At 43.0% G+C, this 18,753-nt stretch overlaps 1 protein-coding gene across 2 annotated transcripts in view; it reads right to left on the bottom strand.

Moving 5' to 3' along the window:
- The window catches only part of LOC143786355 (transient receptor potential cation channel subfamily M member 2-like), a 1,952,850-nt gene that overhangs the window by 435,980 nt on the left and 1,498,117 nt on the right, over positions 1–18,753 (bottom strand). For both annotated transcript variants that reach the window (XM_077275686.1, XM_077275685.1), the window contains one exon: positions 17,842–17,928. In XM_077275686.1, coding sequence (XP_077131801.1) covers positions 17,842–17,928 — 87 coding nt within the window. The remainder of the gene's footprint in view (positions 1–17,841; positions 17,929–18,753) is intronic.

Here is an 18,753-nt window from a genome sequence, read left to right as displayed (position 1 = left end):
AAACTCTGAGGATCCATTTTCATCAGGTGAAATCAGAACCATTCAAGGATTAGAAGGAGAGAGAGACGAAGGCTGCAGTAAGCAGAGATGCTAGAGAATCAACTAATGAGCAAACTCAGGAAAAAAAAAAAAAAATTCTCTGCAGACTTCTTTTCTCTCCTTTCTTCTGCCAATAATTTTAACCCTTGGCCGGCCAAACTGTCATGGTTCTCAATGGCAAGAGAACGTAGTAAGGCATACAAAAAGGACTAGCTCTTGGAAGATGGGAACTCGAGCTGACTGTGAGCTAAACCTACCGCACAAATAACAGTGGCCGGGTAGCGTGCCTACGTTTTATCCCTAGACGCCCAGCGCCAGCCGGAGAACTGACTGACCCTAGCAGAAAATACAGACCTGGCTTACCTCTAGAGAAATGACTGAGGAGCAAGGCTAAATAGACAACTCCCACATCCTGATGGAAACAGGTGAACAGAGGCGATGAAGCACACAAGTTCAGTACCACCAGTGACCACCGGGGGAGCCCAGAAACCAAATTCACAACACAGAACCTAAGATACCGATTCCTGAACTGTTTTCCGGAGACCGATTTAAATTTAGAAATTTCAGGAATAATTGTAAATTGTTTTTGTCCCTGAGACCCTGTTCATCTGGAGACTCCGCTCAGCAAGTGAAAATTGTTATTTCTTTTTTACGGGGCGACCCTCAGGATTGGGCCTTCTCGCTGGCGCCAGGAGATCCGGCATTGGCTGATATTGATGCGTTTTTTCTGGCGCTCGGTTTGCTTTATGAGGAACCCAATCTTGAGATTCAGGCAGAAAAAGCCTTGCTGGCTATGTCTCAGGGCCAGGACGAGGCTGAAGTGTATTGCCAAAAATTTCGGAAATGGTCCGTGCTGTGTTATGACCCCAATGGCGAGGGTCTCAGAGGAACGTGGAAGTCTGCAGAATACAAAAATCCAGCTCATAGGGCAGTGGTAACTGGGTTGACCATATATCTACTCCTAACGCCAACACTAGAAGTAGCCGGGGATCATTCCTACGTTGATTCTAGATGACACGCGCCAGCCGGAGAATCTAGCTACCCCTAGTAGAGGAAAACAAAGACCTTTCTTGCCTCCAGAGAAGGGGACCCCAAAGCTGGATAGAAGCCCCCCACAAATAATGACGGTGAGGTAAGAGGAAATGACAAACACAGAAATGAACCAGGTTTAGCACAGAGAGGCCCGCTTACTGATAGCAGAATAAAGAAAGGTAACTTATATGGTCAACAAAAACCCTATCAAAATCCACACTGGAAATTCAAGAACCCCCGAACCGTCTAACGGTCCGGGGGGAGAACACCAGCCCCCCTAGAGCTTCCAGCAAAGGTCAGGATATAGTTTTGGAACAAGCTGGACAAAAATACAAAACCAAAACAAATAGCAAAAAGCAAAAGGCAGACTTAGCTGATATAACTGGAACCAGGATCAGTAGACAAGAGCACAGCAGACTAGCTCTGATAACTACGTTGCCAGGCATAGAACTGAAGGTCCAGGGAGCTTATATAGCAACACCCCTAACTAACGACCCAGGTGCGGATAAAAGGAATGACAGAAAAACCAGAGTCAAAAAACTAGTAACCACTAGAGGGAGCAAAAAGCAAATTCACAACAGTACCCCCCCCTTAGTGAGAACCCTCACCACGACCACCAGGGCGATCAGGATGAGCGGCATGAAAGGCACGAACTAAATCGGCCGCATGAACATCAGAGGTGACCACCCAGGAATTATCCTCCTGACCATAGCCCTTCCACTTGACCAGGTACTGAAGCCTCCGCCTGGAGAGGCGAGAATCCAAGATCTTCTCCACCACATACTCCAACTCGCCCTCAACCAACACCGGAGCAGGAGGCTCAGCAGAAGGAACTACAGGCACAATGTACCGCCGCAACAAGGACCTATGAAATACATTGTGAATAGCAAACGACACAGGAAGATCCAGACGAAAAGATACAGGATTAAGGATTTCCAATATCTTGTAAGGCCCAATAAAACGAGGTTTAAATTTGGGAGAGGAGACCTTCATAGGAACAAAGCGGGAAGAAAGCCATACCAAATCCCCAACGCGTAGTCGGGGACCCACACCGCGGCGGCGGTTGGCAAAGCGCTGAGCCTTCTCCTGTGACAACTTCAAGTTGTCCACCACATGATTCCAGATCTGCTGCAACCTATCCACCACAGAATCCACCCCAGGACAGTCAGAAGGCTCCACATGACCCGAAGAAAAGCGAGGATGGAAACCAGAGTTGCAGAAAAAAGGTGAAACCAAGGTGGCGGAACTAGCCCGATTATTAAGGGCAAACTCAGCCAACGGCAAGAATGTCACCCAATCGTCCTGATCAGCAGAGACAAAACACCTCAAATAAGCCTCCAAAGTCTGATTGGTTCGCTCCGTCTGTCCATTAGTCTGAGGATGGAAAGCAGACGAAAACGACAAATCAATGCCCATCCTACTACAAAAGGATCGCCAGAACCTGGAAACGAACTGGGATCCTCTGTCAGACACAATATTCTCAGGGATGCCGTGCAAACGAACCACGTTCTGGAAAAACACAGGAACCAGATCGGAAGAGGAAGGCAGCTTAGGCAAAGGAACCAAATGGACCATCTTGGAGAAGCGATCACATATCACCCAGATAACGGACATGCCCTGAGATAGCGGAAGATCAGAAATGAAATCCATGGAGATATGTGTCCAAGGTCTCTTCGGGACAGGCAAGGGCAAGAGCAAACCGCTGGCACGAGAACAGCAAGGCTTAGCTCGAGCACAAGTCCCACAGGACTGCACAAATGACCGCACATCCCTTGACAAGGAAGGCCACCAAAAGGACCTGGCCACCAGATCTCTGGTGCCAAAAATTCCCGGGTGACCTGCCAACACCGAGGAATGAACCTCGGAAATGACTCTGCTGGTCCACTTATCCGGGACAAACAGTCTGTCAGGTGGACAAGACTCAGGCCTATCAGCCTGAAATCTCTGCAACACACGTCGCAGATCCGGAGAAATAGCTGACAAGATAACTCCATCTTTAAGAATACCAACAGGATCAGCGACTCCAGGAGCATCAGGCACAAAGCTCCTAGAAAGAGCATCGGCCTTCACATTCTTTGAACCTGGTAAATACGAGACAACAAAATCAAAGCGGGAGAAAAACAATGACCAGCGGGCCTGTCTCGGATTAAGGCGTTTAGCAGACTCGAGATACATCAGATTTTTGTGATCAGTCAAGACCACCACACGATGCTTAGCACCCTCGAGCCAATGACGCCACTCCTCAAATGCCCATTTCATGGCCAACAACTCCCGATTGCCCACATCATAATTTCGCTCGGCAGGCGAAAACTTCCTAGAGAAAAAGGCACAAGGTTTCATAACAGAGCAACCAGGGCCTCTCTGCGACAAAACAGCCCCTGCCCCAATCTCCGAAGCATCCACCTCAACCTGAAAGGGAAGTGAGACGTCAGGCTGGCACAAAACAGGCGCCGAAGTAAACCGGCGTTTCAACTCCTGGAAAGCCTCCACGGCAGCAGGAGCCCAGTTAGCTACATCGGAGCCCTTCTTGGTCATATCCGTCAAAGGTTTCACAATGCTAGAAAAATTAGCGATAAAACGACGGTAGAAGTTAGCGAAGCCCAAGAACTTCTGAAGACTCTTAACTGACGAGGGCTGAGTCCAATCAAGAATAGCTCGGACCTTGACTGGGTCCATCTCCACAGCAGAAGGGGAAAAAATGAACCCCAAAAAGGGAACCTTCTGTACACCAAAGAGACACTTTGAGCCCTTGACAAACAAAGAATTTTCACGCAAAATTTTAAAGACCAACCTGACCTGCTCCACATGCGAATCCCAATTATCAGAAAAAACCAAAATATCATCCAGATAAACAATCAAAAATTTATCCAGATACTTCCGGAAAATGTCATGCATAAAGGACTGAAAAACTGAAGGCGCATTGGAGAGACCAAAAGGCATCACCAAGTACTCAAAATGACCTTCGGGCGTATTGAATGCGGTTTTCCATTCATCACCTTGCTTAATGCGCACAAGGTTGTACGCACCACGAAGGTCTATCTTGGTGAACCACTTGGCACCCTTAATCCGGGCAAACAAGTCAGACAACAGCGGTAAAGGATACTGAAATTTGACAGTGATCTTATTTAAAAGCCGATAATCAATACAAGGTCTCAAAGATCCGTCCTTTTTTGCCACAAAAAAGAATCCCGCACCAAGAGGGGAAGAAGACGGACGAATATGTCCTTTCTCCAGAGACTCCTTGATATATGAACGCATAGCGGTATGTTCAGGTACCGACAGATTAAACAGTCTTCCCTTAGGAAATTTACTGCCTGGGATCAAATCTATAGCACAGTCACAGTCCCTATGAGGAGGCAGTGCACTGGACTCAGACTCACTGAAGACGTCCTGATAATCAGACAAATACTCCGGAACTTCCGAAGGCGTAGAAGAAGCAATAGACACAGGCAGGGAATCCCCATGAATACCACGACAGCCCCAACTTGAGACTGACATAGCCTTCCAGTCCAGGACTGGATTATGGGTCTGTAACCATGGCAGCCCTAAAACAACCAAATCATGCATTTTATGTAAAACCAGGAAACGTATCACCTCGCGGTGTTCAGGAGTCATGCACATGGTAACCTGTGTCCAATACTGCGGTTTATTTGCAGCCAATGGTGTAGCATCAATACCCCTAAGAGGAATAGGATTTCCCAATGGCTCAAGAGTAAAACCACAGCGCTTAGCAAATGAGAGATCCATGAGACTCAGGGCAGCACCTGAATCTACAAACGCTATGACAGGATAAGATGACAGTGAGCAAATCAAAGTTACAGACAGAATAAATTTAGGTTGCAAATTACCAACGGTGACAGGACTAACAACCTTAGCTATACGTTTAGAGCATGCTGAGATAACATGTGTAGAATCACCACAGTAGTAGCACAAGCCATTCCGGCGTCTATGAATTTTCCGCTCATCTCTAGTCAGGATTCTATCACATTGCATTAAATCAGGTGTCTGTTCAGACAACACCATGAGGGAATTTGCGGTTTTTCTATCACATTGCACCGAATTAGGTGTCTGTTCAGACAACACCATGAGGGAATTTGCGGTTTTGCGCTCCCGCAACCGCCGGTCAATTTGAATAGCCAGTGCCATAGTATCATTCAGACCTGTGGGAATGGGAAAACCCACCATAACATTCTTAATGGCTTCAGAAAGGCCATTTCTAAAATTAGCGGCCAGTGCACACTCGTTCCAATGTGTCAGCACGGACCATTTCCGAAATTTTTGGCAATACACTTCAGCCTCGTCCTGCCCCTGAGACATAGCCAGCAAGGCCTTTTCTGCCTGAATCTCAAGATTGGGTTCCTCATAAAGTAAACCGAGCGCCAGAAAAAACGCATCAAGATCAGCCAATGCCGGATCTCCTGGCGCCAGCGAAAAAGCCCAATCCTGAGGGTCGCCCCGTAAGAACGAAATAACAATTTTTACTTGCTGAGCAGAATCTCCAGATGAACAGGGTCTCAGGGACAAAAACAATTTACAATTATTCACGAAATTCCTAAACTTAAACCTGTCTCCGGAAAACAGTTCAGGAATCGGTATTTTAGGTTCTGACCTAGGATTTCTGATAACATAGTCTTGTATGCCCTGCACACGAGTAGCCAGCTGGTCCACACTTGTAATCAAGGTCTGGACATTCATGTCTGCAGCAAGCATAGCCACTCTGAGGTAAAGGGGAAGAAGAAAAAAAAAAAAAACTCAGAATCTTCTTTCTTATAATCCCTCTTCTGCAATGCATTAAACATTTAATACTGGCCTGGCAAACTGTTATGACCCCAATGGCGAGGGTCTCAGAGGAACGTGGAAGTCTGCAGAATACAAAAATCCAGCTCATAGGGCAGTGGTAACTGGGTTGACCATATATCTACTCCTAACGCCAACACTAGAAGTAGCCGGGGATCATTCCTACGTTGATTCTAGATGACACGCGCCAGCCGGAGAATCTAGCTACCCCTAGTAGAGGAAAACAAAGACCTTTCTTGCCTCCAGAGAAGGGGACCCCAAAGCTGGATAGAAGCCCCCCACAAATAATGACGGTGAGGTAAGAGGAAATGACAAACACAGAAATGAACCAGGTTTAGCACAGAGAGGCCCGCTTACTGATAGCAGAATAAAGAAAGGTAACTTATATGGTCAACAAAAACCCTATCAAAATCCACACTGGAAATTCAAGAACCCCCGAACCGTCTAACGGTCCGGGGGGAGAACACCAGCCCCCCTAGAGCTTCCAGCAAAGGTCAGGATATAGTTTTGGAACAAGCTGGACAAAAATACAAAACCAAAACAAATAGCAAAAAGCAAAAGGCAGACTTAGCTGATATAACTGGAACCAGGATCAGTAGACAAGAGCACAGCAGACTAGCTCTGATAACTACGTTGCCAGGCATAGAACTGAAGGTCCAGGGAGCTTATATAGCAACACCCCTAACTAACGACCCAGGTGCGGATAAAAGGAATGACAGAAAAACCAGAGTCAAAAAACTAGTAACCACTAGAGGGAGCAAAAAGCAAATTCACAACAGTGCTGACCCAGTGGAACGAGTGTGCATTGGCTGCAAATTTCAGAAATGGCCTTTCTGAAGCCATTAAGAATGTGATGGTGGGTTTTCCCATTCCCACAGGTCTGAATGATTCCATGGCCCTGGCAATTCAAATCGACCGGCGGTTGCGGGAGCGCAAAACCGCAAATTCCCTCATGGTGTTGTCTGAACAGGCACCTGATTTAATGCAATGTGATAGAATCCTGACTAGAAATGAGCGGAAAATTCATAGACGCCAGAATGGCTTATGTTACTACTGTGGTGATTCTACACATGTTATCTCAGCATGCTCTAAACGTCTTACTAGGGTTGTTAGTCCTGTCGCCATTGGTAATTTGCAACCTAAATTTATTCTATCTGTAACTTTGATTTGCTCACTGTCATCGTATCCTGTCATGGCATTTGTAGACTCAGGTGCTGCCCTGAGTCTGATGGATCTGTCATTTGCCAAGCGCTGCGGTTTTGTTCTGGAGCCATTAGAAAATCCTATCCCTCTTAGGGGTATTGATGCTACGCCTTTGGCAAAAAATAAACCGCAGTTTTGGACATAGGTTACCATGTGCATGACTCCCGAACATCGGGAGGTGATACGTTTTCTTGTTCTGCATAAGATGCATGATTTGGTTGTTTTGGGTTTGCCATGGTTACAGACCCATAATCCAGTCTTGGACTGGAAGGCAATGTCGGTGTCAAGTTGGGGCTGCCATGGAATTCATGGAGATTCCCTGCCCTTGTCTATTGCTTCTTCTACGCCTTCGGAAGTTCCGGCGTATTTGTCTGATTATCAGGATGTCTTCAGCGAGTCTAAGTCCAGTGCACTGCCTCCTCATAGGGAATGTGACTGTGCAATAGATTTGATTCCTGGCAGTAAGTTTCCTAAGGGGAGACTGTTTAATTTGTCGGTACCTGAACATACCGCGATGCGTTCATATATCAAGGAGTCTCTTGAAAAGGGGCATATCCGTCCTTCTTCTTCCCCTCTTGGTGCGGGATTCTTTTTTGTGGCCAAAAAGGACGGATCTTTGAGGCCTTGTATTGACTATCGGCTTTTAAACAAGATCACTGTCAAATTTCAGTATCCTTTGCCGCTGTTGTCAGACTTGTTTGCCCGGATTAAAGGTGCCAAGTGGTTCACCAAGATAGACCTTCGTGGTGCGTACAACCTTGTGCGCATTAAGCAAGGCGATGAATGGAAAACCGCATTCAATACGCCCGAAGGTCATTTTGAGTACTTGGTGATGCCATTTGGTCTCTCTAATGCACCTTCAGTTTTTCAGTCCTTCATGCATGACATTTTCCGGAAGTATCTGGATAAATTTTTGATTGTTTATCTGGATGATATTCTAGTTTTTTCTGATGATTGGGACTCGCATGTGGAGCAGGTCAGGATGGTTTTTAAGATTTTGCGTGAAAATTCTTTGTTTGTTAAAGGCTCAAAGTGTCTCTTTGGTGTACAGAGGGTTCCCTTTTTGGGGTTCATTTTTTCCCCTTCTGCTGTGGAGATGGACCCAGTCAAGGTCCGAGCTATTCATGATTGGACTCAACCCTCGTCAGTTAAGAGTCTTCAGAAGTTCTTGGGTTTTGCTAACTTCTACCGTCGTTTTATCGCAAATTTTTCTAGCGTTGTTAAACCATTGACGGATATGACCAAGAAAGGCTCTGATGTAGCTAACTGGGCTCCTGCTGCCGTGGAGGCTTTCCAGGAGTTGAAACGCCGGTTTACTTCGGCGCCTGTTTTGTGCCAACCTGACACCTCACTTCCCTTTCAGGTGGAGGTGGATGCTTCGGAGATTGGGGCAGGGGCCGTTTTGTCGCAGAGAGGCCCTGGTTGCTCTACTATGAGACCTTGTGCCTTTTTCTCCAGGAAGTTTTCGCCGGCAGAGCGAAATTATGATGTGGGCAATCGAGAGTTGTTGGCCATGAAGTGGGCATTTGAGGAGTGGCGTCATTGGCTCGAGGGTGCTAAGCATCGTGTGGTGGTCTTGACTGATCACAAAAATCTGATGTATCTCGAGTCTGCTAAACGCCTGAATCCTAGACAGGCCCGCTGGTCATTGTTTTTCTCCCGTTTTGACTTTGTGGTCTCGTATTTACCAGGTTCTAAGAATGTGAAGGCCGATGCTCTGTCTAGGAGCTTTGTGCCTGATGCTCCTGGAGTCGCTGAACCTGTGGGTATTCTTAAGGAAGGAGTTATCTTGTCAGCTATTTCTCCTGATCTGCGGCGTGTGTTGCAGAGATTTCAGGCTGGTAGGCCTGACTCTTGTCCATCTGACAGATTGTTTGTGCCTGTGGTCCCTTCTGCGGAGCCTCCTGCTCCGGTGTTGGTTGAGGGCGAGTTGGAGTACGTGGTGGAGAAGATCTTAGATTCTCGTCTCTCCAGGCGGAGGCTTCAGTACCTGGTCAAGTGGAAGGGCTATGGTCAGGAGGATAATTCCTGGGTGGTCGCCTCTGATGTGCATGCGGCCGATTTGGTTCGTGCCTTTCACGCCGCTCATCCTGATCGCCCTGGTGGTCTTGGTGAGGGTTCGGTGACCCCTCACTAAGGGGGGGGTACTGTTGTGAATTTGCTTTTTGGCTCCCTCTAGTGGTTACTAGTGATTTGACTCTGGGTATGTCAGTCATCCCTTGTATGCTCACCTGGGCCGTTAGTTCAGGGGTGTTGCTATATAAGCTCCCTGGACCTTCAGTTCAATGCCTGGCAACGTTGTAATCAGAGCTAATCTGTTGTGCTCTTGTCTACTGATCCTGGTTCCTGCTAGATTAAGCTAAGTCTGCTTTCTTGCTTTTTGCTATTTGTTTTTGTTTGCATTTTTGTCCAGCTTGTACATAATCTGTATCCTAACCTTGCTGGAAGCTCTAGGGAGGCTGGAGTTCTCCCCCCGGGCCGTTAGACGGTTCGGGGGTTCTTGAATTTCCAGTGTGGAATTTTGATAGGGTTTTCGTTGACCATATAAGTTATCTTACTACATTCTGCTATTAGTAAGTGGGCCTCTCTTTGCTAAACCTAGTTCATCTCTGTGTTTGTCATTTCCTCTTACCTCACCGTTACTATTTGTGGGGGGCTTGTATCCTACTTTTGGGGTCTATTATCTGGAGGCAAGAGAGGTCTTTGTTTTCCTCTTCTAGGGGTAGTTAGTCCTCCGGCTGGCGCGAGACATCTAGCGACCAACGTAGGCATGTTCCCCGGCTACTTCTAGTGTTGGCGTTAGGAGTAGATATATGGTCAACCCAGTTACCACTGCCCTATGAGCTGGATTTTTGTACTTCGCAGACTTACTTGTTCCTCTGAGACCCTCGCCATTGGGGTCATAACAATAGTGCCTCCATTTGCCAGCAGCAGGTTCTCTCCTGCATGGTGGACCCCGGGCTGCGAATGCACCAAATATCATCTCACTATTTACTCAGTGCGTTCCGCCAGTCCTAACACAGTGTAGGTGGCATAAACAATTTCTGTGAGTTGTTTTTTAGACCAGCCCATGCACCAGCAGAACAGAGTACAAGTCTGTCATGTTGTGAATGACTGGAGAGGATGCTGCAGGAGTATCTGGAGCTCAATATCAATGCCATCAGGAGGGTTGGGACACTTTTAAGTGTTGGGCTTCAAAAATGGAGAAGTGATCTGTGCTTGCGATTCAAAACTTGGAGGTTTTTGTCATGCCTGGCAGTCAGCGTTCTCTCAGAACGTGTCTTCAGGGCTGCTGGTGGCGTCCTGACAGATAAGCACATCCAGCTGTCCTCTCAAAGTGTAGACCGCCTAACTTTCAATGAACAAGTCAATGATATCCGATGACTTTTGCACCACAGTCACAGATTGGGCACACTAGGCAATGGTGTTGTTTTTAGCGTCATATATTGATCTTGTGTTATTGCAGTCTGTGCCATCTTTGCGGTGTCTTTTGTGCCTGCTGTTGCTACTGCTGCTGATGCAACAAACAGTTTTTTGAAATGTGGAGACTCCAAGTGGGGTCTCCATCTGGTGGGTTGCATTTGTAAGTAGGTCTCCCAAGACAGGCAGGCCTTCTCTTACTTTCAGTCAACTACCTGTGTTACTTTCCTTCCATTTTTCTATCAAAAACAGTCTATAAAACTGATGTTTGTGCCATCTGAGTGTGGCTAGAGTAAAAATAAAAACATTTGGAAGTGTTGCATGAGCTGTGAAGTCTCCCAGCTAAGAAGGCTTACACCTCTCTTTTAAAGGGAACCTGTCACCTGAATTTGGCGGAACCTGTCACCTGAATTTGGCGGGACCTGTTTTGGGTCATATGGGCGGGGTTTTCGGGTGTCTTATTCACCCTTTCCTTACCCGCTGGCTGCATGCTGGCCGCAATATTGGATTGAAGTTTATTCTCTGTCCTCAGGAGTACACGCCAGCGCAAGGCAATATTGCCTTGCGCAGGCATGTACTCCGGAGGACAGAGAATGAACTTCAATCCAATATTGCGGCCAGCATGCAGCCAGCGGATAAGGAAAGGGTGAATCAAACACCCGAAAACCCCGCCCATATGACCCAAAACTGGTCCCGCCAAATTCAGGTGACAGGTTCCCTTTAAGCACCAGGTCCTCATTAAAACTTAAATTCCAAGCTGTAAACGCTGGGTCAGACCCAGATACCTCATGCATGGTGATTGGCTGACTGCTTGTGTGCCATTCTAACAGGTTCGGCTGTGGGTCAATTGATCAGTCAACTACCTGTGTTACTATTGTTACATTTTTTTATCAATAATAGTCTATAAAACTGATGTTTGTGCCATCTGAGTGTGGCTGGAATAAAAAAAAAATGGAGGTGTTGCATGAGATTTAAGGTCTTGCAGCTAAGAAGGCTTACACTGCTCCCTTAACCACCAGGTCCTCATTGAAACTTCAATTCCAAGTTGTAAATGCTTGGCCAGACCCAGATACCTCATATGCAAGGCCTATGGCTGACTGCTTGTGTTAAATATTAATTATTAATTGAATTATTCTTAATTTCAATTCTGTACTAAGCACATTGCTTCTTGCTGACATTACAATAAGCTATTTCTGTGTATGTAGCTCAGAGTATAAGTCAACATCATATAAAGGGAACACGTGATTTGTAGGACACATATATAAACACAGCTCTTAGGAAGGGGCTTTTGTCACGTGGGGGCTTTTGTCACGTGGGGCTGTCACTTCCTGCCTTCACCATCATTCTCCATGGACATCAGACAAGACACACAAGGAAGGAACTGCTGGTATCCATGATGATTTCAGATTTCACACAGACAGATGGCTTTTACCATTGAGAACTTTGGGAAAGATGAGTAACAAGCGCTGATATTTACACATGGACAATCTGTTTGTAACTATTTCATCTATTTTTATGTTTTGCTGCAATTTGGTTTTTCTGTGGACAATGCAATAAACCACTGCAATTTTTTATGAGAATATCATGACATTTTTCTTTAAGAGTAATGCACCTGGTGAATAGTCTTGATTAAATAAATGTGCAAAATAAGCATATTTAACATTGGCCAAGCCAGCTAGTTTTGATTTTTTGTGCTATTTTTGCGTGGATTTCCTTCACCTTGCACACGGGGGAAGAGATAAGAGCTTCGCTAGATGTTGTGCAAGTTTTCAGGAATTCACTTCAAAACTTCAAGTCACAAAGTTCTCACAAGAACCTATGAGTAAGGAGACTTTAACAGGTGTCAGACGGATTGACAAGCACTAGCATTGGAAGTGCTGAAAATAGACGTGCTGATGATCAGAGCTCAGCATTGTGAAGCAAAGGAACTACAAGCTGAGATATTTCAAGGTAAGATAAATGGATTTAATTAATATGTATTCTAAGTCAAGTCAGATGGAATTTGTAAGTTTGTACAAATCTAGCTTAAAAATATTTTGGCTTTATTTGCAGAATGCAAGATAGCAAATCTAAAGTTAGATTCTAAGCTAATATCTAGGAAAAAAGAAAAAGAGCAAATTAAAAATGTTTTACATATGGTTTATGTATTTAACAAGTTCGTTACAGAGAAGTCCAAAAAAGACTGTGTAGAAAGAATTTCTAAGGAAATTAATGATGTTCCCAAGATTGACTGTAATGTAAAGAGTCAACAAGATGTGACGCACGTGTCTGTAATGGCCACTCAAGGTGACCTTGTGTCTCATGATGAAAAACAAGATGGAGGAAACGTAGGAGACATGACATCTGACAAAGATGATGTACAAGAAACAAATGTACATGGGTCACTAAAAATAGAAGACGAGTCAGAGAGCCAACCCCAAACTAAATCTAGGAAAATCTTGTTAAAATTATGCAAAATCATTCCTGCATATGATGACAAAATCCATGTGTGCAGAAATTCAGAGATATTTGAGAGTTTTGCTGATAAGCTTAATTTGACTAATGAGGAGAAAAATCAGGTGTTTAAAATGTGGCTTCCAGTAACTTTTTCCAGAAGGTTCTCATTAAAAATGCAGAGTGATGAGTTCCATGAAGAAATGACTGATGTAGAAAGATTAAAAATTTTGATATTCTGTGGATTAAAAGGAAATTATCCAGATCTTGATATTCTTCTAAAATTGAAGATTGGCCGGAAAGAATGTACTTTTATATTCATGTCCATATTTGAAAGGTTGTACATAATTGTCATTACAAATTTGAATAAACAATCAATGATAAATTGTTTTGTAAACAAATTTGGATTCCTAAATCCTGCATCTCGTGTTATTGCGTCACAAAAATATTCTTTATTTGAATGTGCGCAATCCCTTGATTTTTCTAGAAAACATGAGAATCTTGAAAGGAAATCAAATTATACTAAAACTAATAACATAATTAAATCTTATCAGAAGCCAAAATCAAAATCTCCAAAACTGACCCAAAATCAAATCTATGAAGTACGAAGAAAATTACATATTTGCTACAAACCCTATGAACAGATTCAGGAGTCCATTAAAGAAGCTGCCCTGAATGGGTTAAAAGTTGATGGGCCAGATCTGTCTGTAAAGATGGTGGAAATTGAAAGACAGAAGCAGGTGAGCAACAGCATGGGGGGGGGGGGGTAGACTGAATACTCCATAAACAGAGCTCTTCAAAGAATCCGTAAAAATGACCTTATTAAATAGGGCTTTTCAACAAATTATTGACAGAGAGTTGAGATTTTGTTAAGGAATTGGCTAAAAATGTAATTATATTATATGATGTGTAAATGAGTTATACAATGTATTATTTATTAATATGTAATTATTTTATACAATATAATTCTGCAGTTATATATTAATATAATATACAGTAAATACAGTAGCATATTTGTATAAGTAGAGATTATATTAACTGTATTTTTATATGTATAGTGAAATAATTAAAATTTACTCCAGTAATAATATTTAGAATTACATTACATTTATTAAATATATACATATGTATAAGATATTTAAATTATTTTGTTTCAGAATAAATATGAAATTAATCTTATCTCTTATTTTTCCTTAGAGCTTTCATTTCAAAGCAGGAATTGAACAAAAAAAAACTCTTACATGAACGTATGTCTTTATTTACATAGGAAGTTATAATAACTGCTAGATTTTATATATTTAACACTTAAAAGAAAATAGTACATAACTAACAATCTAAAATTTGTGTACTGTAATCTTGTCCTGTAACAATCTAAAACTTGTCTTTTTTTCACTGCATGGCATGACATGTCACACCCCTGTTTCAATTTAGAGCTGTAATCAGAAGCCTCTGAAGCCCTCAAGCTTTACAAGTCAAATGGATTCAGTTGCAGGCTTGTACCAAATATAGCTGTAGAACAAATGCTCAAGTTCTTATGAGTCCTAATTATAGATGTTTCACATAGTGTTAGATAATATTTGGGGAATATTCAAATAAATATTAAAATAAAGTAATAGTTTACAATGTGCATTGATAATTAGGATACAATATTTTGGGTTAATATTCATGTATTCTTATTCTTTGTATGTGAAATATGTAGTCTCAACTTATATGTGAGTCACAGTCTGAGTGACAGATGACAGATGAGTGTATGAGCAGCTGCTAAGAGTGCACTTAACGAAGGAGTGAATATAATGTGGAATGTATGCACAGTATGAAAGAGGCCTCATGATTCATGGTATGTTGGAAAAAAAAAAGAAAAAACCTTGTGTTTATGAGAAAATAAGATTCAGTCAATATTAAAGGGAACCTGTCACCCCGTTTTTTCCGTATGAGATAAAAATACTGTTAAATAGGGCCTGAGCTGTGCATTACAATATTGTATTTTGTGGACCCCGATTCCCCACCTATGCTGCCGAAATACGTTACCAAAGTCGCCGTTTTCGCCTGTCAATCAGGCTGGTCTGGTCAGATGGGCGTGGTGACATTGCTGTTTCTTCCCCCAGATCTTGCTTAGTTTTCCGTTGGTGGCGTAGTGGTTTGCGCATGCTCAAGTCCCGAATCCACTGCACAGGGGAGGGAAAAGAGCGCGATCTGCGGTATTCCCCTGGTGATCGGTGGGGGCGGCCATCTTCCTGTGGCCGCGCGTGCGCAGATGGAGCGCTCTGCTGCCCGGGGCTTCAGGAAAATGGCTGCGGGATGCCGCGCATGCGCAGATGGAGATCGCGGCGGCCATTTTCCTGAAGCCGAGATGCTTCAGATTAAGTATAGGGAAGTATAATTGTAAATATTAGTCATGGCTTACCATAACATGAATTTACATATCATTATGTTATTGAGAACGTATAACAAAATTATTATTATTATTTATATTATTATGAACATTAAATTATTTTGCCAAAGAAGAAGAAAATAAGAAAGAAGATCTTATTAATATGTTTATTTTGAGGGTTCCAATCAATGTCTGTCACCCTCAAAAGGGGGTATTGTTAAATATTAATTATTCTTAATCTCAATTCTGTACTGAGCACATTGCTTCTTGCTGACATTACAATAAGCTATTTCTGTGTATATAGCTCAGAGTATAAGTCAACACCATATAAAGGGAACACGTGATCTGTAGGACACATATATAAACACAGCTCTTAGGAAGGGGCTTTTGTCATGTGGGGGCTTTTGTCACATGGGGCTGTCACCTCCTGCCTTTACCATCATTCTCCATGGACATCAGACAAGACACACAAGGAAGGAACAACTGGTAGCCATGATGATTTCAGATTTCACACAGACAGACGGCTTTTACCATTGAGAACTTTGGGAAAGATGAGTAACAAGCGCTGATATTTACACATGGACAATCTGTTTGTAACGATTTCATCTATTTTTATGTTTTGCTGCAATTTGGTTTTTCAGTGGACAATTCAATAAACCACTACAATTTTTTATGGGAATATCATGACATTTTTATTTACGAGTAATGCACCTGGTGAATAGTCTTGATTAAATAAATGTGCAAAATAAGCGTATTTAACAGCTTGTGATTCTTATTCTTACTATTCTTAGCTTACTTTTCGGCAAACAGATGCCCGTTCGGTGAATCCAAACCAAATCAAACCTTAAAAGGTTTGCTAATGTGTGGTGTTGTGGTGGGCGGGCGGGATTATGTGTTGTGATGTGGTGGGGGGGCGGGATTATGTGTGTAATGTGATGGGGGTGGGATTTTTGTGGTAATGTTGGGGGGGGTGGGATTATATTTAGTAATGTGGTGGGAGGCGGGATTATGTGTGGTAATGTGGTGGGGGGGCGGGATTATGTGTGGTGGGGGGGTGGGACTATGTGTGGTGATGGGGTGCGGGGGATTATGTGTGGTGATATGGTGTCACAAGCTGGCAACACACGTCAAGAATCCTCGCTATCTTGTGAGTCCGTACACTAAAATTCAATGCAATTTATTAGCTATACTTCACACAACTGAAGAATTCATGTAGATGTGTATAGATCATTTTGGCATCACAATTTTTTCAAATAATTTTATACCATTCAGCCATTAAGATAAAAAAACAAACAACATTTCTACAAAAATGCTGTTTTAACATCACATTTTTCATTTTGACAATGGGTAACAGAAGGCAATTTACTCCATAATTTCTGGTACATCTTGTGAGAAATAAAGCAGCACACCATATGCAGTTTAAATTATTATTTTAGTCTGGGGTGTCTCGGAAGGGAAGGAGCATTGCTTGACTTTTGTAGCACAGAATTTAATGGAAAAGCTTGAAGAATCCATTTGCAAAACATCTTAGGTTTTGATATAGCATTTCCTTGCATGTGGAAGCTAACAGTCTGTGCATACTGTGGGGATCAGAATAAGAGGAGCCATTAGGCATGGAACACCTGATGGGATGAAATTGGGGAGACGAGTCTCTTTTCAGAGAATTTAAGCTACTAGTGGCATAGAAACAACTAATTTTTCTGTTGACAGTTGACAAATCTAAGTGGCTTTTCCTCTTGCAGGACAAGTATATCTTTTCTTAGGTACCATCACACTCAGCAACGCTGCGGCGATATAGACAACGAGCCGACCTAAACTAGATCGCTGGAGCGTCGCTATTTAGGTCGCTGTAGAGATGTCAAACACAGCAACTCCAGAACGATGCAAGAGCGATCCAGTGACGTAATGGCGACTCACTTCTCGTTCTCGCTGGTTGTTAGCTCCATTAGATCCATTGTTAGCCTCGTTGCTTTTGATGTCAAACATGACGATACATGCCGACCTGGCGACAAAATAAAGTTCTGGACTTCTAGCTCCGACCAGCGATGGCACAGCGGGATCCAGATCGCTGCTGCGTGTCAAACACAACGAGATCGCTATCCAGGACGCTGCAACGTCACGGATCGTTGTCGTTCTCTTTGCAAAGTTGCTGAGTGTGACGGTACCTTTAGTATCACTGTGGGTTAAATAACAACAAAGGCTATGTTTACACTTATCCTTATGAGTTCTACACCAAACATTTACATTAGGGTTTCAGCATAAAAAAATGTGATTCAGAGAAAACCAATCACTGTAATGAGGCAGATAGAGTCACTTTGGACTCCATATGGCTACTATTCCGGCTGTGTCCAACTTTTAGGAGGTACACAAATGCATGATCGACTGCACTTTTGTGTATGCCTAACAATTTAAGACATTGCAGGAGCTGAGACCTGACAAAGTCTGACTCCATGTGTCTCATTAGAAACCTCCACGTAAATGCTCAGTGTGAATAAACTTAATTTCTTTGGAAATACACATTATTAAAAAGTATTATGTCTACATACTGTGTAATTATAGGGTGAATGGCATGATTTGGTCCAAACCAACAAAGAGTTCCTCTGCCTTTAAGACCAGTTCTTCCAAAGGGATTCCTAGCACAAGCAGAAAACAGGATAAGCAATAAGAAAAAATAATCTTTATAGATACATTACAACTCTGTCAAAGCAATCAAATTAATTAAAAGGAATACTGTGGCATGTACAAGTTTGGACACCACTGGTCAAAATTACTGTTATTGTGAACAGATAAGAAAGATGAAAATGAAATGATCTTTAAAAAGCCTAAAGTTAAATAGGTTGTCCGATCAAAATCGATAAGTCTGCAGTCATATTGTGTGATTGCAGATTTATGAATTCCTCCAGCGCACGCACTGTGGGGATTCGTTGGTTTCAGACAGGGGAATGTGTGAGAGAGAAAATACCCAAACATGACACTATTCTAAAAACTGCACCCCTCAAGGTGCTTAAAACCACATTCATGAAATTAATTTACTAACCCTTCAGGTGCCTTACAGCAATTGTTGGAAAGTGGAAGAAAAAGATGAACATTTAACTTTTTGTCACAAAAATTTTACATTAGAACCATTTTTTTTATTTTTACAAGGCTAACAGTAAAAAGTGGACCCTAAAATGTGTTGTGTAATGTCTCCTGAGCATGCTGATACCCCATATGTGCGAGAAAACCACTGTTTAGGCGCACAGCACGGCTTGGAAGGGAGGAGTGCTAATTGACTTGTTTAAATGTAACATTTGCCGGAATAATTAGTGGTCGCCATGTTGCGTTTGGAGAGCACCTGATGTGCCTAAACAGTGGAAACCGCTCACAAGTGACACCATTATGAAAACTAGACCACTTAGAGAATTTATCTGAATGTGTGGTGTGCACCTTAAACCCCCAGTTGCTTCACAGAAGTTTAT

The sequence above is a fragment of the Ranitomeya variabilis genome, chromosome 7, assembly GCF_051348905.1.
Source record: "Ranitomeya variabilis isolate aRanVar5 chromosome 7, aRanVar5.hap1, whole genome shotgun sequence".
NCBI lineage: Eukaryota > Metazoa > Chordata > Amphibia > Anura > Dendrobatidae > Ranitomeya > Ranitomeya variabilis.
Note: the sequence above shows the minus strand (reverse complement) of the source record. Positions and strands in the feature narration are given on the sequence as shown.